Source organism: Phalaenopsis equestris, unplaced genomic scaffold (assembly GCF_001263595.1).
Source record: "Phalaenopsis equestris unplaced genomic scaffold, ASM126359v1 Scaffold000533, whole genome shotgun sequence".
In the NCBI taxonomy this organism is placed as follows: domain Eukaryota; kingdom Viridiplantae; phylum Streptophyta; class Magnoliopsida; order Asparagales; family Orchidaceae; genus Phalaenopsis; species Phalaenopsis equestris.
The window spans coordinates 351,539-378,432 of NW_018164973.1; the positions used below are offsets into that span (position 1 = coordinate 351,539).

At 36.9% G+C, this 26,894-nt stretch overlaps 1 protein-coding gene across 7 annotated transcripts in view; it reads right to left on the minus strand.

Moving 5' to 3' along the window:
- The window catches only part of LOC110028854 (elongation factor P), a 58,344-nt gene extending 36,389 nt beyond the window's left edge, over positions 1-21,955 (minus strand). For all 7 annotated transcript variants that reach the window (XR_002294467.1, XM_020730876.1, XM_020730875.1 and 4 more), the window contains exons 1-5: positions 21,664-21,955; positions 16,949-16,979; positions 16,838-16,851; positions 16,651-16,701; positions 10,823-10,892 (exon numbers count right to left, since the gene is read on the minus strand). Coding sequence is in view for 6 of the 7 variants with exons in the window: in XM_020730876.1 (XP_020586535.1) it covers positions 10,823-10,892; positions 16,651-16,701; positions 16,838-16,851; positions 16,949-16,979; positions 21,664-21,945 (448 nt within the window). In the remaining variant the exon portion in view is untranslated. The remainder of the gene's footprint in view (positions 1-10,822; positions 10,893-16,650; positions 16,702-16,837; positions 16,852-16,948; positions 16,980-21,663) is intronic.
- Between the last annotated feature and the right edge of the window lie 4,939 nt (positions 21,956-26,894).

A 26,894-nucleotide genomic window follows, 5' to 3' on the forward strand; every position in this document is an offset into this window, starting at 1 on the left:
TATATATATATGTCATTTAAAATTTGATATTTAGTTATATAAGACTTTAGTATCCAATCACATTAAAACATATGGGTAAGGAAATGCATTCACTTTAAAAAGGCAAATACTAGTAATATTTTTTATTGCATTTAAAGATAAAGATATTTTATAAATAAATATCAAAGTTTAAATATTAGATATGTAAATACATAAGAATTATATGATATGTATGTAGATCACCCTTCTTTTTATTGATTGCTTTCGAGATGACCATTGAGATTGAATTGCCAAAGATAAATTGTCCCCAAAAAAAGCCCCACTAAAGTTCATATGTAATTTCAAAAGGCTCGTAACAATTCTAAGCAAGAAAGAGACGCTGAAACATAACTTTTTTACTCATACATGCCTAAAACAAATAGAGCTATTGAGTGAAAGAGCCAAACATAAATAAATATTCCTAGAATAAATCTTAAAAATTTAGATGCTAAGCAATTAAAATGAAACTTGGTAAGCCTTAAGTTTAAGCGCTTCTTTCTTAAACAATTTTTTAGAAGATGGCATATGAGTTTCGGAATAGAAGATAGTCCCGGACAAAAAAGGCAATGAATGGTCAAGGAAAGGATGGAAAAATTATGTTGACTAATCATCCACCTCAATATCACGCCTCTCACTTAATGAGTGAGCTATTATTGGTGTTTGGTTGTTAAAATGTTGTAACAATGAGGTTATGATTATTCCAGGAGGAATTTGATTCATAATTAGAATTAATTGTGGTTAGTCTGTAAACCAGTGTGAATATTGTTGAGACATGGACTTATTAAGGCTAAGTTGCACTAATGTATGCATTGACTGGTAAATGTATACTAGGGAGTAGGGGAACAGTATTTTAATAGCATATTTAAATTCAAACCTCGGGCTGCTGTGCTAGGAGCTGGGATGATACAAAGTAACTAGACCAAATACAAGCTTTGACACAACTATCAAGTTTGATTCTATATTTGATAAGTCAAATTTCTAAGTTGCTATTTAGCTAATAAAGCTTTTGTGTGAGATACTTGATCACAAGATAAGAAGCTTCACACCCAATGATGATGACAATCAAAATTTGAAGGATGAAAATCCATGATATGGTTAAATCATCATTCTATTTGAGTATTGAGTATTTTGGTTAAATCATCATTCTATTCAATTCCTCTTGTTTCTCAATTTAAGGTAAGAACAATTGTTCAAGTGGAATTGATTATGCATAAAATACTCAAAATGTAGATGCTTACCTGCTTTCACTCGAACGATGATTGAAAACTTGTCCCAAAATGTAAATCCCAAGTTTTGAATGGCACCAAGAGAAATTGAATAGATTATTAGAAAGTAATTATTAAGATTTAAGGTGGATGATAAAATGATTTAAGCAAAATAAGGGTCAAGCAGACCTCCCAATCTCTCCAAAACTATAGCTCATTATGATTTCCCTTGTCACCATATTTTGGGTTCCCCGTTTTTAGCCCAGTGAGGTTTAAGCTGTTTTTGGGCTTTTGTGGGATGTGATTTTTTTGAATGCAATTATTACAAATTGCTAGTGTTGGGTTTGATCATTATCATATTCTAATGGACCGTGATTTTGGTGTATCTTTAACAGGAGCTTTTACAATTGTGGCACTTTTATCGGTTCTCTCAATTTCAAGACAAAATTATAGACTTATATTTCCACTATTTTTGTAACTATAAATTGAGGAAAGCTTTGCAATTATAAATATAAAGGCTAGCGATATGGTAAATGGAAGCCATTTCATTATGATTATGATAAATGGAAGCATTTCCATGTTCCAAAATGACTTCTAGCTATGAAATATCTAGCAAATTTTTCACTAAAAATTAAAATAAAATTGATTTTATATTTTTTTCTAGGTTTCTTGATTTATAATTTATAAAAAAGAAATATCTATAGAAAATTAAATGACATCAATATTTTAAGAAACTTTTTAAAGATTATTGTCTTAAAATTTCTTCAAGTTTAAAATTACATTTAAATGGTTAGATCCAAAGATACATAATTAATCACAATATTTATGTTATTTGAGCAGGTTTTTCATTTGTATGATATATTATTATTATTATTATTATTATTATTATTATTATTATTATTATTATTATTATTATTATTATTATTATTATTATTATTATTATTAATAGATAGATATATATATATATATATATATATGACGCGAGGCTGAGATGGGGGGTCGGCTGAATCGACCCCAGCTCGGTCAAGACCTGCTAGACTGACCGCCGCCCCTAGGGTTCCCTAGAGTCCGCCATTTTTATTCTCTCTCCTTTCATATTTTTCCTTCCTCTCTTTCTTTTTTTTATCTTTTTCTTCCCATCTTTTTGTTCTTTCATTTGCTCTATTCCCTTTTCTTCCACAGATACCAAAGTTTCAACCATGCCCCCTATGAGATACCCAGCAGACCACACCTGGGATAAAATGCAACGGGAGATTCATCGTCTACAACAGTGATTAGCAGAGATGGATGAGGAAACCCAAGGGAAGAATACCCTCGACTGTGATCGAGAGAGTCGAAGGAGCGACAGGGATAAAGATATGAACTCGTTCCACAGAGAAAACATCAACGACAAGGAATACCGACCGCGTAACTTTATATTTCAATACTAGAGGAGAACGAGAGAGGAGTCTGCATATAGGGGGCACAAGAACTTTGGCAATAAAGTGGATATGCCAGAGTTTGATGGAGGCATGAATCCGGATGACTTTGTCGATTGGCTAGAATCAGAGGAACGAATCTTCAAATATAAAGGCGTGTCAACCGATACACGGATAAAGTTGGTCGCCATTAAATTGAGAAAAGAGCACCTCCTTGTGGTGGGAGAACTTACAGAGGCAGAGGAAGAGAGAAGGTCGTGATAAAAACTTGAAATGGGAGATGATGAGGAAGGAATTGTAGAGAAAATACCGACCACCTTACCACCGTCAGGACATGAGGCTCCACCACTTGTAGCAACAAGATCTTTCAATAGAGGAATTCACGGTGTAGTTCGATCAATTGAAGATTAAATGTGAACCGGTCGAGCCAGAGGAGCAAACGATTGCCCGATATCTGGGAGGCTTGAAGCCCGCTATTAGCAACGTGGTATAACTGCAGCCCTACTAGTCACTTGAGGATGTCCAGACATTAGCTTTAAAGATTCAAAAGGCAGCATAAGCAAACCAAGCCACAGACCTCATTCAAGCGACAATCCTCATTCAAATCATCACCTGTAACTACAACTACGAACAATCCTACTCCAGAAGGAGCAGGAAAGACAGTATCAAGTAGTGACAAGACTGAGCCTAGTGGGAAGAAGCAAGAAAAGGATAGTTCTTCTGGAACAGCGCCTGCTAATAAGTAATTTTGGTGTCACGGTTACGGTCACATAGCCTCCAGCTGTCCCACGAGTCGGGCGTCTCATTCACAGACCCGGGCATATCAAGGAGATAGAGGACGAATAGCCCAAGGAAGGTCCCCAGGAAAAGCTTCAACTCCAGGGTGACAGGATAAATGCTAGTTATATTGAGAGTGTTGCAGACAAAACCTGAAAGAGATCAATCATGGCTAGGACACTACATCTTCTTCACCAAGTGGAAGGTAAAAGACAAGGTTTGCAGTCTGACAATAGTGGGAGTTGTGAAAACGTAGTATCCATACTGATGATGAAAAAGTTTGGATTAGCCATACAGAAACATCCTCAGTCCTATTCCATCACTTGACTCAAAAGGGGAAATGAGATACGATTGGATCAGCGGTGCCTAGTTGAGTTCTCAATTGGCGAACAGATATAGGAGTAGATATGGTGAAACGTGGTTCTAATAGACGCATGTCATATTTTATTGGAGAAGCCTTAGTAGTTCAACCACAAGGCTCACCACGACGATTTCAAGAATAACTGTACTTTTAAGGAGGGGAAGCGCATCGTATTGTTACTTGTTAAGGATACAATAGGAGCATGTGACACAGAGGAAGAGTTAGTCTCGAGAGTCATTTTCCTGCAATCAGCTCGAGATGGGCCAGTAGCACTAGCCTTAGTCCTACTCGAGGGGAGGGAGATGGAGAATATAAGACCAGCGCCGCTCCGACCACTACTATGTGACATCCAGGATGTGTTGACAGACGGTCTTCCCGAGAGATTGCTGCCATCGAGGGACGTTCAACATATTATAGATCTCATACCAAAATCAGTATTGTCAAATTGGCCCGCCTACAGGCTAAGACCGGCAAGGTACGAAGAGTTACAGAGACAGGTGCACGATCTCATCGAGACAGAGTTAGTTAGAGAGAGTACTATCCCATGTATGTCCCCACCTTAATGGTACCAAGGAAAGGAGGGACATGGAGAATGTGCCTCGACAGCCGAGTAATCAACAAAATTATCAGCAACTACCGATTCCCCATACCATTTATGATTTTTTGGACCCAGTTGCACGGAGCCACCATTTTTTTCAAGATTCATTTACACGGTGGATACCACCAGATATGGATGAGGCTAGGAGTCGAGTGGAAGACCGCTTTCAAAACATAGAGATGGGTTATATGAGTGGGCAGTGATACCCTTTGGCTTGTCAAACGTGCCCAACACTTTTATAAGGTTGATAAACCAGGTATTTCGACCCCATATTGCAAAATATGTAGTAATCTACTTTGACGACATTTTGGTGTACAACAAATTTGAGGAGGAGCACTTACAACACCTGAGAGTAGTGTTTGAGATATTGCAAGAGGAGCAACTTTATGCCCATCCAAATGAATGTCATTTCATGACAAACAGGGTATGCTTTTGGGGCTTGTAGTGGAAAATGCAGCCATTCAGATGGACTCTACGAAAATTGGGGTCATTATAAGCCGAACTGCACAACAATCATTCACCTAGCTGGGGCGGCTTCTGGTGCTAGCATCATTCTACCAAAGATTCATCAGGAACTTCAGCACTATCACTGCTCCTCTAACAAAGCTTCTAAAAGGAAAGAAGTTCGCATGGACAGCGGCAGCTTGTAATAGCATAGACACCTTGAAGGAGAAAGTGACTCAGGCATCGTGTTACCCTTACAAGACTCCAACCAGCCCTTCGAGATGGAGTATGCATATGGCATGGGGATAGGGGCAGTGTTGAGCCCCCGGGGGGGAGGGGGGGTGGGGGGTTCATCTCATTGCCTATTTCAGTGAAACGTTGTATGAATCTAAGAGAAAAAACTCAATATATGACAAAAAATTTTATGTCATTGTACGAGTGTGAGAGCACTTGATTCATTATATCGAGCGAGTTCATGATGTTTACGAATCACAAGGCCTTAAAGTTTCTCAAAAGCCAAAACAAATTGAAGGGACGACATGCCACCTTTAGCGTCATTTCAATTCGTACTTAAGCACAATGTGGGAAGCCAGAACCATGTTTTAGACGCACTAAGTCGTCGACACTTGTTGATCACAACAATACAGACACGAGTCGTGGGATTTGAAGTCATAAAGGATTTGTACCACGAAGATGAGGACTTCAAGGAAATCTATGAACAATGTCAGGAGAAACTGACTCGGCAATAATACCAAGCAGATGACTACTTATTCAACTAGAATTAGTTGTGCATTCTCAAATGCAAGCTGAGAGGCCATTGTTCAGGAGTGCCACAATTGAGGATTAGTTTGTCATTTTGCCAAGGATAGGACTCTAGCCATAGTACGGGAGCATTTCTTTTGTTCCTGATTGATGAGAGATGTGGAGTGATAAGTCGGGCAGTGTAAGATTAGTCTTGCTAAGACGAGAGAGTGAAACGTAGGGTTGTACACTTCATTACCAGTACTAGAGGAGTCGTGGGTGGATGCTAGTATAAACTTCGTGGTGGGTCTCCCGAGGACGCAAAGGAACAGGGACTCTATGATGGTTGTAGTGGACCGCTTCTCGAAGATCGCACATTTTATTTCTTGTCACGGGACACTGGATGTGTTTCATATTGCCCATTTATACTTTCGGGAGATCGTCATGTTGAACAGGAATCCCAGGACAATTATCTCCAATGGAAACGTCAAATTTCTAAACCACTCTGGAGGACTTCGTGGGAGAAGCTAGGTACCAAGCTCCAATCAATTCAGTAACTCATCCACAAATGGACGGCCCGACAGAGGTAGTGAACAGAAGCCTAGAAAACCTCCTGAGTAGTTTCGTGGGATAGAGTATCAAGCTGTGGGATCTCAACCCGACTAAAGCCGAGTTCGCCTACAACAAATCCATGAGTAAAACAACGGGACGTATATCGTTTGAGATTGTAAATGAACGCAATTCGTTTACAAAAATTGAGCTAATAATACTCATTGCTGACATCAAAGATCAGCGAAGATGCTATAGAGCGGGTTCACAAGAATCAAAATCTCCACAAGAAAGTTGGCAAGGAGATCGCCAAGTTGAACCGCAAATATCAGGCACTAGCAAATAAGTCTAGGAAGAAGGTGACTTTTCGGGGAGGCCTTGTTTGAATTCAACTAAAGCAGGAAAGGTTCCCAGTAAGAGCATTCGAGAAGCCAAAGCCCCGAGCAGATGGCCCTTTTAGAATACTTCAGAAGCTGAATGACAACGCATAAGAGATTGACCTGTCAGGGGACTACAATGTTTAAGTCATATTCAATGTCGCAAACTTAAAATTGTACTTCAAGGACTCAGAAACTTTAATGAATGAGGTCGAAGCTCCCCTAAACCCAGAAAATTAATACAGGGAACCAACCCCTGCCCGGTCTAAACTTGGACTGGTCGGCCCCATAAGAAGCGGAACCTACCACCCAGATATCCCCTTTCCTTTTATGTTTTCCCTCTTATTCCCCTTCCTTTTCCATTATTGTCATTTTCTATTTCTTGCATATTCCATGCCTTCCTTTTATATTTCCTTTCTTATGTCGATCATTACCTATTTTACTTACTAGTCTCTATTATTTATAGGTTATGCTTGTTTAGGTTAGAGGTTGTTAAATTGTTTTTTGAATTCAGAGTCCGCCGCCAGCATTCTTTCCCTTTTGAGGGTTGTATCCGATGATGAGAAGATGTTCTGGCTGTACACGTTCGAGGTGGTGACTATATTCATTGTTCTTCGATTCTCCTGCATTCACCTGCTCCATCCAGTGTGTCCATACCATCGCAGATCCCCTGCCTGCATTCCAGAATTGTCGCAACTCCAACACATGCGCTCATACTATCGTAGAATCCCCTTTTTACGATTTCAGGTTGTCGCAGATCACCGTTTACGACTCCATAGTGTCACGGGCTCCTTCCTCGTACCGCCGGCAGACCGCCAATCTTTACGGACATTTCACTGCACACAGCCAACTCTTCTCGCATCACAACAGGTCATCGCTCCCTTTCAGCTGACCGCAACTCCCTCCAAGCATCTCCCTGCAGCCTATCGACTGCCGATCCTTTCAACGGTCGTTAGTCACTCTCCAGTTGTCACCTTCCTGGGGCCCCCTTCAGCAAGCCTTCGAGTCTCTTCTGCTTCCTCCCACAGAATGTCATCCCCTCCTTGCACCTTCCTGTAGGACACCTGCCACTCTCCTCCAACCACTTTCGGTAGCCACCTGCACCTGCTGCACTCGGGACCACAGCCACCCTGCTATTGGCACCTTCCCGCAGCCACCCGCACCCGTTGCTACCCTACACCGACCAGCAGCCACCCGCACTCACTGCTCCCTCCGTTCATAATCACCGACCACACTTCCCACACTATCGATATGCATGGATACCCTCCTCAGGCCGTAGTCGGATTGTGCTAGTCTTCTCCTATTGTCTTGTGTTCTTTATTATTTCGAGTCTTGATTATATTCTTGGTTATTTGCTTAATAAATTTGACTTTCGTCATCATGGTTTAAGTTAACTCAGCTATCAATTAATTAACATCATTTTTAAGTTTTCATCATCTCCTCCTCTTAATTATTAAATATAATTCATCATTAGAAAGCATATTAATATTTTAGCACAACCATTGCATGCATCATATCAAATTACATCTATTAGTTATTTTCTCAAAAGTATCTCTGATAAATTTAATTTTAATGCTTAGAATAATAAAACTACTCAAGATGTGAATTAAAGATAGGAACTCAAAAATGGTGATCAAATTTGTCAAACACTATTACATTATCTTATAGGACTTTTTAATAATTTAACTATCAAAAAATGGGATCATATAATGCCATAAAACGTAGTGAGATTAATACTTACATGATGAAAATCTCAAAAAGTTCTGAAGTTAATCTCATTTTTAATGCACTTAATTTAATTTTAAATTATTACTCTGAATCAGTGCCTTTTGTCTCCCTTTCAATCTCCTTCACATCCAAGTATCTAGCATATCAAGCACATAACTCAAGCTTTCACATTGATTACCTGAAGCTAGTATTGAATCGAAATCATATACATTATTGATGATGCACATCAAAAGTATATGGTGCTAAACCCCATTATATCCTGCACAAAAGTGGGCCACCTCACTCCCTTCATAGATTCTTCTACCATTTAAGAACAAATCCTTATGCCAACCTCAAATCTAGTTTTAAAGAGCCACCATTTTGCTTTTAGTGTAATATCAAGCCATCCAATTTAGGATTTGGCTCAATTTCAACTTGATCTAAAGGTTAATATACGCAATTAAAATAGTTTTCTAAAACCAAAGCTTGTTTTAAATAGAAAAACCCCAATACTTTTTCTTTTGCGAATAAATTCCAAGGTAAACCTAATAATAGATTTTTTTTTAATGGAGGACCATTCATTTGTTTCTCACTTGCTAATTTTGACAATTAATTCTTCAAGTTGTTTGGATTTTAGTCTAATGAATATGTGAAATTCTGTCAAACTCAAAGATCAAGCTATCTAGAAAAAGACTCCAATCAACCAACATGATTCCATGATTTCCATTAAAAATGACCAGCAAGAACAAGACGTAGGAGACAGATATCTTAAAGAATACAATGTCTAGGGAAAGTTCATTGCTAAAAAAAATTCATCCTATTCAGATAAAAGTTTTTTGGGGGATAAGTTGCGTAACTATAAGCTAGTAGGCTACACACTTCATAAGGATACACTAGCCATGGTTACTAGACATAATCACGCACCATCACGCAGAATGATTAAATGATGAAGATAGACTAAATATTGATAGGGACATGCTAGTTAAAGTCAGTTGAAGTAAGCTCCTTATTTAGGAACTTCAAAAAATAAAATAAAAAATAAAAAAATAATAACTTTGTAAAAGAAATCCCATTGCCTTGAGTGAAAATGAAAACACATGTAACCTATCCCCTAAAAAGACAAAAGTGATAGTTCAGTGCCTTACAAAATTTAAGGATTGCTTCAATAGAAAAAAATATATATATATATATATCTTTTCCAATCATTAAAGGATAGGCATCAATTGTTTCTACGTGCTTTGTCATAAAAAACAAAAGGATCTTCTATATTTCTTTATTGATTTCTGCTAAAATATAGGTAGATCTCCTTTAACTTCATAGAAAAGGGCCTCAACAATTGCATGCTGATCATTTAGTGTGGCTGGCTTTTCCACATACTTTATATACATTTAGATATAGCTAATTAGGTTCCCAAAGTGAAAAAAACAATGTCATTATTGCTCGATTCACCGCCTACTCTTTTTTAACCTTTTCAGCTTTTTCCAAGCCAGTTCTCTCTATAGCCAGATTAGAAGTATATACATGGAAATATCCTCAAAGAACTATGAACAAGCACTTTCTCTTGGATAAGAATCTTTTAATAAAAAAGAGAGCACTCCTTCACCTAATTCTCTCTAAAAAAATTAAGGGCAAATATTCCGACAAATGCTCGTACAAAAGATGGTGGAAGTAATATTAAAGGCTACGTCCAAGTAATGGTAGACAATTGCCTTTCCGAAATTTTGAAAGCAACATTTGAGGCATGGGCTTCAAAGAAAAATTCACTAACATCCTTCGAAAGGAATTAGCTTGTTATATTAATTTTCCCTCTACCGGCCTTTTTTAAACTAGCCAAATTTAGCCACCATCCTAAGTAGTTACAATGTAGACGACATGCAACATAACGTGCCAATGCCAGTGAAAACTTCTGGGATTTTCACTTACTCTATTGGCAAATTTAACAGGGCACCATAATTGCCAAAATTTGGCAAATTACCTAAACATGAAATATAAGTCAAAGAAAAAGAGTAATCCTGCTTTGAAAGATACTTAAAAAAATCAAAATATAAATAATTTTATCGACACTTTTGGTCCACATATCCAGGTTAAATTATTGGAAGAAGATTCTATTTGAATTTCATAACGACTTATTATATTCTCCACATGATTTTTCATGTCATAGTTTGAAACTTCGACAAGTTTGACTACCAAATGAAAGAAACAATATTCTAAACAATGGAGTTCAATTGCACAAACCACAAGTAATAGGTTTTTAGTCAGAGACATAATTATGACTGATTTTCTACGTAGAAATATAAATAAACAATTCATAATGATTAAAAATTAAATAACCAAAATACATTTGGAATTTTAAGAATGGTCAAAGTATTTGACTTTTGTTCAAGTTTAGCATACACTAGTATGTGCATAAATAAAAAAATGGTATTTGAATGCTGCAGAAGGAAGCAAAATATGGTAAAAGTTGTTCTGATAAAATGACCAGAAATGTGGCAATTTTCGTATAAATCTACATCATCTTTTTTAAGAAAAACGTTGCAGGCAATAGCTGAGGAAAATTGTTAAAGAGTTCTAGAGCACACTTAAAATTCAATGAATAAAAGATAACATCCAGATCTACAAACTCTTACCCTCGAAGACCTCATCAGTGCGGAATCTTTCTGTTACTTTGCTACCAGAATCAATATCTCGTAGTTCCACCTATCACATAAGAAATTTAAGAAAATAATACAAACAAATGCATATGCCAAAGCATGAAAACCAAACGATGAAAATGAGAAACATGTAAATAAGAGAAGCGGATAAAAAATAATAAGACTACCCCCAATTCATGCATTTCCCATTAACTACTATTTCACAATAGTGTCCCTTTTATTGACAGGTATTTAAAGATGGAATTATGGCGCCTTCTATTATAGAAAACTTATTATATAACATGATAAATTCCAATAAATCAATATCAGCATAATTAAAAGACCATTCATTAAAAGTCAAAGGATAAAATTCAGCTCCCATATGAGTATGATTATGAAAAATAATTATCACCTAAAAATTATAGTCTCCCCACTAAATTGTTTCTATAAATGTGGCATTGATCGACACTTACTGTGGAAAAGAGATGCTCAATCTAGTAGGCATTTGAACCTCTAATGTCCTATAAAAGTTTGCCATTAGAAATTTTTTGGCTTTCATGTGAAAGTTAACATCCTCAAATCATTATTCTACATCATCTTAAAAATAACATTATCTACTTGCACGGGCATTGATAAACATTCAAAATTTTCATAGTTAATCATAAGATCATTGTTAGTCTAACAGTATAAGCTTGAGGTCCACCATCAATACATCAACTTCGTATTTATGGACTAGTAGTTAGAATATAAAACAAACACAAGCATAACTATTGAAAATTTACAGGACTTGTTCTGAATTGTATTATGCGCTCTAAAATTTCACATCTAGTAGGACTCTCGAGAAGTTTATCAAGTTAATTACAGCAACAAATGAGCAGCCAAGGCCCAAATACATCCCACATGTTGAATACTTTTGAGAGTTTAGGAGTATGCCACATACACTTACAAGAGTAGAGTGCTTAAAAGCCAAGTGGAAATCATTGCAATCATCCACAACTTCAGAATTTTTGTTCATCATCGCAACTTCAGCCATTTCCTTATACAGAATTATGAACTAATTGAATTATTTGATCTTCTATGACTTATATGTTGATTTCTTTGTCTTCTAGGAGTTGAGAGTACTTTACTTCGGTCTTTTCATTTATTTGCCTTTTTTTCTTCATCTATTTGCTTATGAGAGGCATTCCTTTATTTGTATTTTAAAGAACTTTCTATTGAAGAACTTCTTAGAATTATTTTTTTATGGTTAATGAATGACTTAAGAGGTCTTCCTGCCGCACTTAGATTTGCCTAGCAATGTGATATGAACCTGAGCCACAATCAACAAACAAATTGCAAATATTAGGTCGGAAAACCCAAATCGGGCCTAATTTGATTAATACCAAAGCAAACAAATAAGATACAAGAATGATCTACAATTCGAGAGGTAAATCAACAAACCCTAGGTGATTAACCCTATTAAAACATCCCCAAAACACATTCAAACATTTTCCCCAAATCTCCTATTAATTTCTCTCATTGCGTACGTGATTATTGGCTTTACAGGCCTAACTTGGGTGTTGGACTCTTCCCAAGCAGCTGGTCAGCTTAACTAAGTTGGTTGGGTCCCAGTCAATCCCTCCTATACCAAGATAGCAACCAGTCCCTCCTAGGCCGCATAAAGATACTCCCCTTACAAAGAAGTACCTTGTATTTGAGGTAGAATGATGAAAACTACTTCTGGATCACTTCATAAGGTTCTCACGTTACTTCATAATCTGGCAGAACTTCCCACTTAATCAGCATCTCATTTGCCCCGGTCACTCCTAGACGCACCCCTTCTACATCCAAAGATTCCAAAAGCACCTTTATGTCCTCTATTAGTGTCAGCGATAGTGAAAATGAGAGTGTGTGATCTCCGATAGCACGCCTCAACTATGATACATGAAATATTGGATGTAATAATGACGATGGAGGTAACCTCAAACGATATGTCACTGCCTCAATGCGTGTCACAATCTCATAAGATCAAAAAAAAATATCGTTGGGAAAGTTTCTCGCTCCTTCTCCTGGACAGTGTCTTATGTCGATAAAGTTTCAGCTTCAAATAAATTGTCTTTGGGCTCAAACTGTGCCTCCCTCTTTTGTCCATCAGCCTTCCTCTTCTTGATTTATTGAGCCCTCAATATATATACCTTGAGCTCTATCAATATCATGTCCCTCTCCTCCAAGTACTGCTCTACACCGTGTATTGATGTAGCGCCATACTCATAGTGTATAAGTAAGGTAGATACCACCCATACAAAAATCCTAAAAAGAGTGGTTTGTGTTGCAATGGCATGGAGTGTTGAACCAATACTCGGCCTAAGCAATTAATTTTGCTCAAAGCTTTGGCGTATTTGATACATAACAACGCAAGTACGTCTACACACTCCCATTGACCACCTTCGACCGACCATCTGTATAGAGATTATATGTTGTACTCCTCATCAAGACTGTCCCATGTAATCATAATAGCTCCTTCTAGAAATGGCTGAGTAACACCTTGTCCTTGTCTGATACAATGGATTTTGGAACTCTATGCAAACAAACCACTATACGTATGAACACAGTGGCGACTGAGACAGCAATATAAGGGGGTCGTAATGGAATGATGTGTGCATACTTGCTCAGGCGATCCATTATCACTAATATCACAATAAATTCATGTGATTGTGGCAACCATTTTATGAAATACATCGTCACTTCTTCCCATAACTTCTCCGGTAAAGCTAGGGGTTGTAATAACCCACTTGATGTCATAGTCAAATATTTGTATCGTTGTCACACATCACATCTCGCTATCATATCCTCTACATCTTTGTGCATCCCCTCCCAATATAGCTCTATTGGCAGTCAATTGTATGTCTTTTGTACCCTGAGTGCCTTTTAATGGCGCTATTGTAAACTCCTATAGCAGTTCAGGGAGTACCCTGATGCCATCAATAACACAAATTGTCTCTGGTAGAGTAGTTGTTGTCCCCACAATGCACATCTTGAATGAATGTTTGGATCCTGTAGCAACTCTGCCCGCCCCGATCTTCTTCAGCACTTCATTCGACTCACACTCCTATCTTAAGACTTCTCAATCTAAGACCAGAGGTAATAATAAAACTGTTAGTTGGGGCTTCTTCACCTTCCTCAATAGTGCATCTGCAACCTTATTCTCCAGTCATGAACGATACTAGATCTCAAAACCATATTCAAGTAACTTGGATAGCCACGTATGATGCTCTTGATTTACCATCCTCTGCCCCAAAAGATAATTCAAGCTCTTCTGATCTGTCCTAACTATAAAGTGTCGCTCCAACAGATATAAGTGTCACTTCTGAATGGCCAAGATAATGGTCATCAATTCCCGCAAGTATACGGCTTAAGCCTCACCCTAGCAGTGACCACTTGGTTGAAATAAGCAATAGGCCACTGGTCCTACATTTGTACTGCCCCTAATCCAGCACCGAAGCATCTGTCTCTACCACAAATGGCCTATTGAAGTCTAGGAGTGTTGATATCGGAATGTTGATCATAGCTCTCATTACCTATTTGAAGACATGTGTCACTGCTTCTCCCGACTTGAAATTGTCTTTCTTCAGTTGCTTAGACAGCATCCATGCAATCACACCATACCCTCTCACGAATTTTCAGCAATACCTCGTGAGACTTAAGAACCATCTCAACTCCTTCAGACACCTCAACAAAGGCCAGTCCAACAAAGCCTCAAACTTGAATTGGTCAGCTACTACCCCTGCCCTAGTTACCGCATGCCCAAGGCACTCCACCTATACTATTCAAATGAACAATTCTTTAAGTTGGCATATAATTGGTGCCCTCTCAACATCTCCAAAACTTTTCTCAAGTGTCTCATATGCTCTGCCTCCGTGTGATTGTAAATCAAGAACATTAAGACAAACTTCCTAAGATAAGGCTGAAAAAACCTGTTCACGAGAGACTGAAATGTGGCTAGAGTGTGGTCATGTCAAATGGTATCACCAAAAACTCATAATGTCCTTCATGAGTCCTGAACCTTGTTTTGAGCGCATCAGCTAAATTTGTCCTAATCTAATGGCATCCCGACTTCAAATCGATCTTCGAGAGTATGATTGCTCCATAAAGGTCATCTAATAGTCCAATTACCAGAATAAGAAACTTGTCCGGTACAATTTCTTTGTTCAAAGTCCTATAGTCCACACAAAATCTATAGCTACTATCATTTTTCTTCACCAATAATATTGGATTGGAAAAGGGGCTCAAATTTGGTCTGATAATACCTGCTTTGAGCATCTCCCGAATCAACCTCTCTATCTCATCCTTCTAAATTTGAGGATGTCGGTATAGTCTAACATTGATAGGAGAAACACCTTCCGTCAATGTAATGTCATGCTCGAGGTCCCTCGGTGGCGATAAGCTGCTATGCTACCGAAAGATATTGAAAAATTGCTGCAGATGCTACTAAACAAACTTGGAGAACTCGACTAACTTAGGATCTCGGATCTCCTCTATACTCAGCAACTCCACCAAATAGCCCAACACTACTCCTCGTATCATCTTGAGCATGGTTTTGAGTGAGACCACAGTTCAGCATAAGCCAACATCCCCTCTCAACACAACATTTCTCCCCTGCACCCTAATCTATATAATCAGAGATTTCCAATCCACTTTCATCACTCCGATTATTTGTAGCCACTTCATTCCCAGAACAACATCAGCATTTTCCAAGTCCAAGGGAAGAAAGTCCCCCATTAACTGTAAGCCATGTAGTGTCAACACCAATCCTCTGCAAATTCCCTCACTTTTCTCCATCTTCCATGTCCCTATCATGACCCAAAAAGCTCTTGTATCTCCCGATTTGAGATAAAGTTAGGAGTGGCCCCACTGTCCACCAACATCATTATCGGATGCTCCTCGATTTGTCCTCTCTCCTTCATGGTGTGATTTGGAGTAAATCTCATCACTGAGTTGAGAGATGTCTCCACTATATCCAAGTGTAAGTGCTTCTCTCCCTCTACTGCTTCTTCCTCCAGCTCCTCACCATTTGTCCGCTCCCCATCACAAATTGTAAGGACCTGGAGTGTGATTCTTGCACCGGTGGCCTGGGGTTGAACTCACATACGTGATTATTGGCTTGATGGGTCCCACTCGAGGCTCGACTCTTCCCAGGCAGTCGACCGGCTTGGCTGGGTCATTTGGGTCCTGGCCTGTCCCTCTTGGACCGACATAACACAATGTTATGATTTTGCAAGGCTTATTCATTTCTCCAAGATCAAGAGAAAGCTATGAGAGACAACAGCCTTCTTTATCTCCCTTCCTTAAAATAAACCTCTATCCTCCTTTCTTTTACATTGCTTCACCATCACTGAACAAAATGAAGATAAAAAGGCAGCTTATAATTTAGGAACTAAGCAATGAACTACCCAAAGGAACTTCCATTGAATACCATAAGGTAACTTACTTCATATGCTTTAGAAGTAAAAAAGTCATAGCAGTCCACAAAAAATGTGCAAATTTGCTCTTTCAATTTTTTTTTGGGTGGCGTAATAGGTTTAACCACTTTGAGTCTAGCGTCCATGTGTCAGTGCACTTATAAGAACATTGAAATGAATAAAAATGATTGGATGTGAAAGATACCTGAGCTTTCGATTATCCCAAAAGAATGAAGAAAATATATATCACAAAAAGCGCCTCTTATTACTTCTAAAGTATGCTTATAATTTAACAATCAGCTAACCAAATTTGAAGTACGGAGATTGTTCAGCTTTTTTTTATCTAGAACTTCAAAAATCATATCAAGTAAATTATTTGTCATTTACCTGAATGGTAGCTCCTCCTCTTCCATGTTGGGTGTGCTGTGCTTTTAGAACCTATGAAATTATAAAAATTAAAAGAGAATCATATATGATACATCTGGCAAGCAAAACGGAATAAAATATTGAGGGAAAGATAAGTACATAACACTCTCAAAATTAAAATATCAAAATGAATTGAGCATAAAAGTACCTGATACGCGCGCCCTATATAAGCCCCCAATGAAGAGTTAAGATAGCCTTGTTAGTAAGTCAACAAAATAAAACTCTTGAGCTAGTATAAGACTTTGAATTAGATGAAAACCTTTTCTCTGAATCACATGCCCAGTTCTCACCTGCAACAAGTCAAGCTGAGAGTGGATATACTGAATGACAAATTACGTTAATGGATAAACAAGGAACAGGGTTGTATTAAAATAGATTGAAAAAATGTCTCAGTTAAAAAAAAGGCAAGTGATGAACGGAAACAATATGTTTTAAATATCTTACAGACAGTAAGATAAAACACACATGTTAACTGAAAATCAAGAATGTGTACATGTTGTATCATATGTTTTATGATAAACTTGTAGAAAAAAAAGTACCCTTCAAGTAAGACTTCAACAAAATTTAAAACTTACTTTGACGACAATAATATAGTGTCATTATATTTAACATTTAGTCAATACAAGTTTCTAAAGTACACCATACCATGATCAAAATAATACGATTAAAACAAAAAATGATTGATACATCAATAAGAAATCTCCTTAATCAGGCACAAATCTATACTTCCTTGGGATTGTACAATCAAATTTTAATAAATTTACAATCAAACTAAACATCTTGATAAAACATACAGATAACATCAGAAGTGAACAAATGACACCAGACCAAGCATTCAAGCATAATAGATAGCCTTGGAACATTAATTGCAGAACTAAAGGATCTCCAAATCTTACATGTCTATGGTCACATCAAGCATCTCGATAAGAAAAATTTAACAAGCCTAAAATCGTTCAAATCTAATATCATTGAGGCGATTAAATACTCAAAAATATCGTATGATCAAGAGAATTACTCTTAGCGTTTGATGGAGCAATATGTAAATTAGTGGTATTTACAGGTGATACAGCTCTCAAAATCTATAAATAGACATTCAATCTCTTCACGAAGCAAGAGAATCTGAACTCCAATCATCATCAGCGTATAAAATGGTGTATTTCACTTTTCCTAGAGCTCCACCTATGCATCATCATCAAACCACCAACAGATCACCTTGGCTCGGTTGCTACCTGCGTAAGACCAACATCAATCCACCATTGCCACAACCATCACCAACCATCGTCATCATCATATCATTATCAATGTCAAACCACCAATGTTACTAGATCGATGTTGTGTCATTGTCATCACCACCAAACCATCATCACCGCCATCGTTGAATTAGCGTCGCCACTGAATCACTATTGCAACATTACCAATGCTCGATCAATGTCCTTGTTGAACCTAGTCATCGCCAATTTTCCATCACTGCCACTATAGTTGGATCAATGTTGTTGTCAGATAGTCACTATCGTCACTGAACAGCCATCGCTACATCAATGTCTGGACACCAAAACCGAACCAGCACCATTCGACCATGGTCAACGGATTATCACTTTTTAATCATCATCGTCAAACAACCCCTTCAATCCACCACTATAAACCTTTGTCACCACCACCTTCATTGGACCACAGTTGTCGCCACGAATCGTCATTGTCATCGTTGGATTATCACTGCCAATATCGGAGTACCATTGTCACACATTTGTCGTGTTGCCACAATAGGATCATTGTCGTTCAACTAATTCTATCAGACTACTACCATCTAACCATCATCATCACACTAACTCCGCTACTCTGTTGTCATCGGATTGTTTTCACATGAACAATGTCTTCAAAAAGTTGCCTATCTAGGATTTTTAAGGTTCTATCACCTGGCTACAACTGCCCGACTTTCGTTGCCCAATTACAATCCCTTGATAACAGTCTTCCATTTATAATTTATTAAGCTTCATCACCACACTATGGACCATCCAATTCTCCTGACTATAGTTGTCCAACATACATCATCCGTGATGGGTAATATACATCATCCGGCTACAAGTTTTTCACCACAGTCGGTTGATTGTATCTCGTGATCATCAGCACTTAACTATGGTCATCTAGCACCTTTGCCCATCAGCACCAACAATGACACCTTAAGATCTCATTGTTTGTCAACCAGCGATGAAACTTATAGTCATTTACCACTTTCATTATTCTCACTGTCATATGTTTTTATGTGTTTTATGGTTTGATCTAGTTGTCGAGCATGATTGGTCCATATTTAGAGTTAGATCGGTTCGAATTTTGAGCCAACTTCTTTCCAGGTCGAGTTAGATCAAATCGACTCAATTTCGATCCGACTTGGCTTAAAATTGATTGAATCATTTGATATGATAATAGCACGTCATTAACATCAAAATAACAAAAAATTCCCAATTCTCTCAACTCCTCTTCTGAAAAAATAAAAAACCCACTAAGCATTCATTAAAAAATACCTTTAAGAAATTTCCAAAGTCCAAAATCTTTTCCAACTTACATTATGGAGGACAGTTAACACAATTTATGCCTAATATGATGTGTCAATGTCTCTCCCAAGTTACGAAAGAGGCCATTATTGTAACCTATAACATATACTATTAGAATTATTTCAAGTTCACCAGACCCTGTAATTTTTAACTTAAATTTTTCATGTTAAAAAAAATCTAAATCTTGATCTTTCAAGTCTATCTTTTATTTGTATGTGTGATAGATCATGTAATATTGAGATGTTATGGTCTGTTTGGCACAACAGAAGAATTGTGGCGTGGTTTCAAACAGCAAGTTCGTTCGTTTGGAAAAGGCGGCACGGCAGCATCTTCGACGACACGACCATACACGCTCCTTGTTTGTTACATTATTTTTCCCCTCCCTACCCCCGAGTCTCTACCTTAACTCCTTCACGTCTCTACCCTAGCTCATTCGCATCTCTGCTTCTCTAGCTTTTTTGCCTCTCTGCGTCTCTGTTGCCTCTTTTGCGTCTCTTTTGCCTCTCTCGTGTCTCTACCCTAAGGTCATCTCTTATCTCTCGTATGTGTCGTAAGAAGTGTTCTTCCCTCGCTCTCCAATGGTACCCTCTATCATTTATCTTTGCAATTTGAGGTTGATTTGGACTGTAGGGCTTTCTATGTGCGATTTGTGGTTTTTCTCTACCCGTGAAATCAATATTCTATTAGATGAAAGTGAGATTTTGGATTTTGGTATCCTCAAACTTTTTTTTTGTGTTCTTTGCTTTACTCGGTTTGTGGTTTTAAGGTCATTTGTGACTTACATTTTTCGGTTTATGGCCCCTAGAATAAATAATGTTCAAATTTGATGGCTCTAAAATGGCTGGAATTGGATTTTGTGGCCTCTGAAATGAATGGACTTGGAATGTGCATATCATTGTGAATTTAGGAAGTTCAAAGCTCTTTCTGGTTTATGGCCTCTATATATGCTACATTTCTTGTTTTTGTTGGTCTAGGTGTTTGTCTTCTTTCTCGGATTGAATGTTTTGATGCAAAACCAAAAAAGAAGGATGGTTTTCGGCTTTGGGAAATTGATGGGGTGGAGGCAGCGAATTGGGCTTAAGGTTATGACAAATTGTTCAGTGGTGTTTTGTCGATATTTTTGGAATAAATGGGGCAACATTGCAATGAGTAGAATGAGCGTGTAGATATCATTATGTGCTCTTAGACTTGGGCCTTTGAATGCCACGGGAGGCCTTGGAATGTTGTGGAGGTGATGAGAATGTGTTAGAATGCTTCAAAGATTCTTAGGAAAGTGTTGTATGGTGGTGTTTGTGCATTGAAGTTGTGTTGGCAATGCGTTGATGGTGTGATGGTGAGGTTTGTTGGTGTGGTAGATGAGAGTGATGGCTTGTTGAGTTGGAGGTGGTGGTGTGTGTACATGGGAGTGGGGGCGATGTTATGTCGATAGTGTGGTGGTGGTGTGTTTGTGTCGGTGATATGATGGTGTTGTGTGTATATGGGAGTGGTGGTGGTAGTATGTTGATAGTGTTGTAGCAGTGTGTTGTTGGTGTAGTGGTGGTGGTGTGTTGGGTTGATGATATGGTAGTAGTGGTGTGTTGGGTTGATGATATGGTGGCGGTGGTGTGTTGGTTTTGAGGTGGTGGTGTGTTGGGTTGAAGATGGCAGTGTATGTTGGTGGTGGTAATGTTAGTGAATTGTTAATATATTTCAGATGTTTCTTTCATGTTACCTTTTCGAGTTTTGGAATTTTAAATGAGACTTTATGTTTTCATGAGATAACTTTATATTATGTGCCACAAATTTATGTTGCTTGTTTCGTGTCATCATAAAGTCAAAAGAAATCGATTCGTCGGTCATATGGGATGAAGAGGTGAAATTAGTATTTTGGGATCATTGTCTTAAATAGGTGAAATTGGGAAACATACAAATCACCTACGTTAACAAATAAGAATGCAAAATTCAAGAAAAGCATGGGAAGAGAATATGATAGCGTGCAATTAAAAAACAAGTGGAATCGGTTGAAAATGACTCAAAAATATTAAAAAAATTAAAAATATTTTTATGTATGAAATGTGCAAGCAGTACTGATTTTATTATAAACAGCACAATACAGTTGCAGAACAATTGCTACAAAACTGCACAAAAGAAACAAACACAGTTTTCCCGCAGCAGTTTCTTACTGACACAGTTTTTGGCAATAATAAGTTGCAGCTATCCCAAAGTAACCCTTAATCTCACTTTATTGCCAAGAATTTTCCTTAAATCAATAGTTTAGCACTATCTTTGAAAATATACAATACATAAACCAAATTAAACCTGCTAAATCAAAATAAGACTGCCATGAACGGATTTTCCTTTAGAATTTATTTTATACAAAGATAGGCAAACCCTCTCCGGGGAACCAGAAACATGAAAGAAAAAAAGAAAGGAAAGGAAAACGAACCTCAGAGCCCAAAACTTTGGCTCCGCGGCGTTGGATAGCGGCCCACGGCGCTGCAAGGATCCGGAGCGGCGGCGAACTGGCAGTGGCCAGCAACGGCTCCGGTGATCGCCGAGCAAGCGACGCTAGGTAGGAAGACTGAAAAGGAGATAGAGAGTGACCAGAGGAGAGAAGAGCCCGGTACACTCTTCTCACGCCGTGCATTTGTCGGATTGATGGTGGAACCATAGCAGCAGCTCGACACCGAACAAACCCAAACCCTTCAGATTCTCTACGGCATAACATAAGCTAATTTCGAAGGAAAATTAACCAACTCTGAAATCAATCAAATTAAAAAATAAACTTTTAAATAATAAATTAATAATTAAATGACAATTATTTTAAAATAAATAAGGGATATTTACCCATAGCACCTAAGAATTTAATCTTTATCTACACATCACATCTTCTTAACTTTTTACCCATACATCACATTTTCTCAAAATTGAGATCTTCATGCATCTATTTTCAAGTTGTCTCAAGGCCCGTTTTGGGCAGCTTATTTGGTGCGATCGCGTTTTAAAAACACACCTGATCTAGGTGAGGAGACAGTTTATTGGCAGGGGTCTGACTTTTTCAAAAAAATAAAAATTTGTATTAACTACCGCACCTAGCTTATCAACATATTATTTTTAATCAGCTTATCAGCAGATTATTCAATAAGCTACAGTTGTCTCAAACAGACTATCAATTTTGTCTCGCCCCCTAAATAAATATCCCGTAACGATCTCGAAGGTTGTGATTTCATCTCGCCCCGTCTCAGGATTCTTCTAAGCTTTCTTGTGAGTGTCGCCTTCGACTTCGACTTTCTCCCTCCTTCTACTTCCCCTTCAGCATAACATGCCTTCGTCTTCGTTCTTTCTGAGTATGTAAAAATCCACATTTTGTTTTATTCAGGTTTGCTTGTTTGTAATGTTTGTGTTGTTATTATGTTATATTGCAAATGTTTGTCATGTATTTGTTAAACTGCTTCTCAAATAAGATCATGGCACCGACGAGTCCTCGTTTGGTACGTAAAAAATCCCCATATTTTTATTCAGGTTTGTCTGTTTATAATGTTTGTGTTGTTTTTATGTTATATTGCAAATGTTTGTGATGTGTTTGTTAGATTGTTTCTCAAATAAGATTATATTACTGACGATGCTTACTACTTCGTTGTAGGACTCCGAATCTATTAAAGAGAACTATTGTTAGAACATTATGATCAAATTTTATACATTTTAATTCATGTTTACCTACAAAGGAGTTTTACATGCGCTTCACTTAAACCTTTCTATTTTGTTTTTTTACTACCATGAAGAAATTTGTTCTGTTATAGTTCTAAGAGATCTTCCAAATTTGAACTACACAAATATGAGCAGAGGCACAAAATTAGTGGTTTCAATAGACTTCTAAATTAAAAAGACCATCTTACCTATGAACAGCATCGGGAAAGTTGGTAGGAAATACATCATCACACCGCTTGTTCTTGCTCAAATCACTGTACTTGCACTGATTTTTGTTTATCATGATCATTGCTAGCACTTGAAATCACTGTCGCTAGGTGAATTTTTTTGTTTCCTTGAGGTAAAAATTGAGTCATTAACTTTTTGAAATAAAAAAAACTAACAAAAATCAGTTATTACCGCCTCGAGGGCTGTCAAAAAAAATTCATTGTTTGTGAATAACTCGTGTTCGGCTCGTTTACTTAACACACAAACAATTTTTTAAGGCTTGAATTATAAACGAGCCAACACGAACAACTCTTTGTTCATTCGTGTTCGGCTCGTTTTAGTTCAAATAAAAAAAATATTATAATTATTTATATAATAATATATTTTATATATATTCATAACACCTAGTGTGGTAATGTGGTTGATGTCTTCTTTTGCATATATTTGGCCCAGGTTCGAATCCAACACTTTACATCTAATTTTTTTAATTTAATTTTAACGAGTCAATTTCGAGCCGAACACGAGCCGAAGAAGAACACGAATATTTAAATCGAGTCGAACACAAACACACTGTTCACGAGACGATTACGTATACAAGCCGATTTCGAACACGAGCTGAACACGAGCCAAGTCTGAGCTCGCTCAAGCTCGACTCGTTTACAGCCCTAACCACCTAATGAAATATCTATCAACATTATACACAACAAAAAAATGTTGATTTATTTTGACAAACAATAGTTCATACAAAAGAAAAAATTATTAGCCAAAACACTTGAAACCCAATGGTTTAGTAATATTATTTTCTTAGATAAAGAATCCTAAAAATATATTGTTGTTTATATTGTGAACATGCCCACTTTTCAGCATAGGAGAATGCAAAATTTACCTAATAAGTATGAAACTATGGAAAGCCATCAACATGCAAACTCGAGAAAGAAGGCAAGAATTCTCAACAAATTGTCTACTAATTGAATGATTGTTGCTATTGCAAACCAATTTGAATTCACGAGTTTCTATCATGGAAAACGAGTTAACTTCTTGCCTTGAATTTGGTTAAGGAGAAAGATCAGGATGAGGCAAACAAAGATAGAAACCAATTTTTACTACCATAGTGTCCTTCAACCTCAGTTGTATGAGGTGGTGATTGGCGACATAGAGCTAAGCTTTTCTAGTGCTAATATCTCTTATGTAATCTTTTGCATGCGACACTAGTCTACCTTTCCATGTGGATGTTTATAATTTCTTCTCTTTCCTCAATTCCATAAACTTAACTCTCAACATATCAAGCAAATCAACCATAGGCTCACCCCTAACTTCTTCATCCATGCATTGAATGTTTCTCTCAAATTATTTGTGCTACATTGATTGCTTATGCTAGGTAAGAAATTAAGTATCAACCATTCATAAGGTAAAGCTAACAAATTAGAGTGAATTCGTGTGCACGCACTGCATATCCCATTTATGTTGGATTCATACTGACTTTTAATATATAAACTATCAACTAATGACACCAAATTTTTATTTTTTTTGTTGTCGTTGCACTAGAATATTTTTTTCAAGCTCTTCCATAAGTGGTGTGATACGCTCGATGTCCGCAATTGTTAAAACATGAGTTATTGCATGTTTGAGTCACTGCACCATATCTGACATAAATGTTAAGTTTTGTAAGTTGATGTCAATTGATTTTGCAATTTTTCTAAGAATCATTTTCAAGATTTCTGACTCTAATTCCACAACAACAAATGCCATTGTAAACAATTCGTTGTGGCCATCTAGTAAATTTGTAGATAACAAAACACCCATATACTCATGCTTCAAATGGCAAGCTTTAAACTTAATGAAGTATCTACAACCCTTCAAAAAACCATTAATGAATACCTTAAAGCTTGCATAGAACCTATCGAGTGATGAATCTTTTCTACTGCACGTATATGTAACATGCAATCCTGGATTTCTATTATTTAGCTCTGCTTGTAGTGTTGGTACTCATTTGTAGTTATCATTAATTGAACAAAAAATTCTCTCCTGAGCTTGTTGTTTTGACTCCAAACTCTAGATAGAGCAAATATAAACTATATACACTCTCTAAGTTATTCTTAATTTGTTTTGTGGCAATGTCGGTATTTTTTTTTTTATTGTTTTCAATTTTATTTTCTTACCCAATAGATCGTTATCAATTATTTTCTACTTTTATTTATGTCCGGGCATATATGTGTTGGTTATAATTTTCAAACCTCAAAAGTTTTGACATCAACATTTATTATCGCTTGTATCCTCCAAGAACAATCTTGATATGAACATGTAGCAACAACTCATATTTGATTACTATATGTCACATTCATGTTGACGTTTCTTGTGATGGCGTGAAATCTGAGAGCTTGCTTGAAACTTTCAAAATTACAGAAATAGGCCCCAAATCAATAAATTTTTTATCTTTCTTACCTTTGGGTAATCACAATGTCCTCACTACAAGTCATTCGACCGATGTAAACATCACCAATGCTACTGAGGCTTGAGTGATAAAAACTTAATGTGTTACTTCATTCTCTTATTTCTTGCATCTGCGAGCATGTAATAACTTGTCTCTCATCTTTTGTGGTGACCACCACCTCAACTCGATCATTTGTACTAGATTGCACAATCATTTTTTTCACTTCAACACCATTATTAATATTCATGTACCCTTTAGATGATGTAGCGTATATGTAATGACGTAATTCAAAATTATGTCATCTAAGCCTGTGACAAATGGACTCAATCTCTTCCTTCAACATATGTACAGTCAATGTATCTTTTTTAACTTTAATTTCTTTTCGTTTCACACCATTATGTCTTTTTCTTGCTTGATTTTAAACTTGGACCCAATATCTACCATTTTTAAACATGATAAGCATATATATATGGCATGATTTTCCATTAAAGTTATATATGGAAAATGTGAGACCTTTAATTGTTATAAATTATTTTCTTTCAAACTTGCATAAATATAAGAAAAACAACAAATTAGTGCTAATAAATGAAAATTATGTGCTAGGCATAAGTTTATCTTATAAAGATTTGACTAAAAAAAGGGAAGCTGAATAATATTAGATTTTTAAACAATGAATGTATAAGTAATATATATTTATATATATTAAAAAGAAGGGTTGGAGGCTATTGTACAGGCTCTCAGCCACCCTCATGCCTTGCATAAATATAAGAAAAACAACAAATTAGTGCTAATAAATGAAAATTATGTGCTAGGCATAAGTTTATCTTATAAAGATTTGACTAAAAAAAGGGAAGCTGAATAATATTAGATTTTTAAACAATGAATGTATAAGTAATATATATTTATATATATTAAAAAGAAGGGTTGGAGGCTATTGTACAGGCTCTCAGCCACCCTCATGCCTTGCATAAATATAAGAAAAACAACAAATTAGTGCTAATAAATGAAAATTATGTGCTAGGCATAAGTTTATCTTATAAAGATTTGACTAAAAAAAGGGAAGCTGAATAATATTAGATTTTTAAACAATGAATGTATAAGTAATATATATTTATATATATTAAAAAGAAGGGTTGGAGGCTATTGTACAAGCTCTCAGCCACCCTCATGCCTTTGTGTGCTAAACTATTCGAGAACCGTCCTCACCACCGGTAAACTGGCCAGAGGGGATTCAAACCTGTGACCTAAGTGAACTTACGATCTTCAAAAAGGCTGCTCAACAAACATGCCACAGCTGTCAGCACATGTATAAACACTATATATATATATAT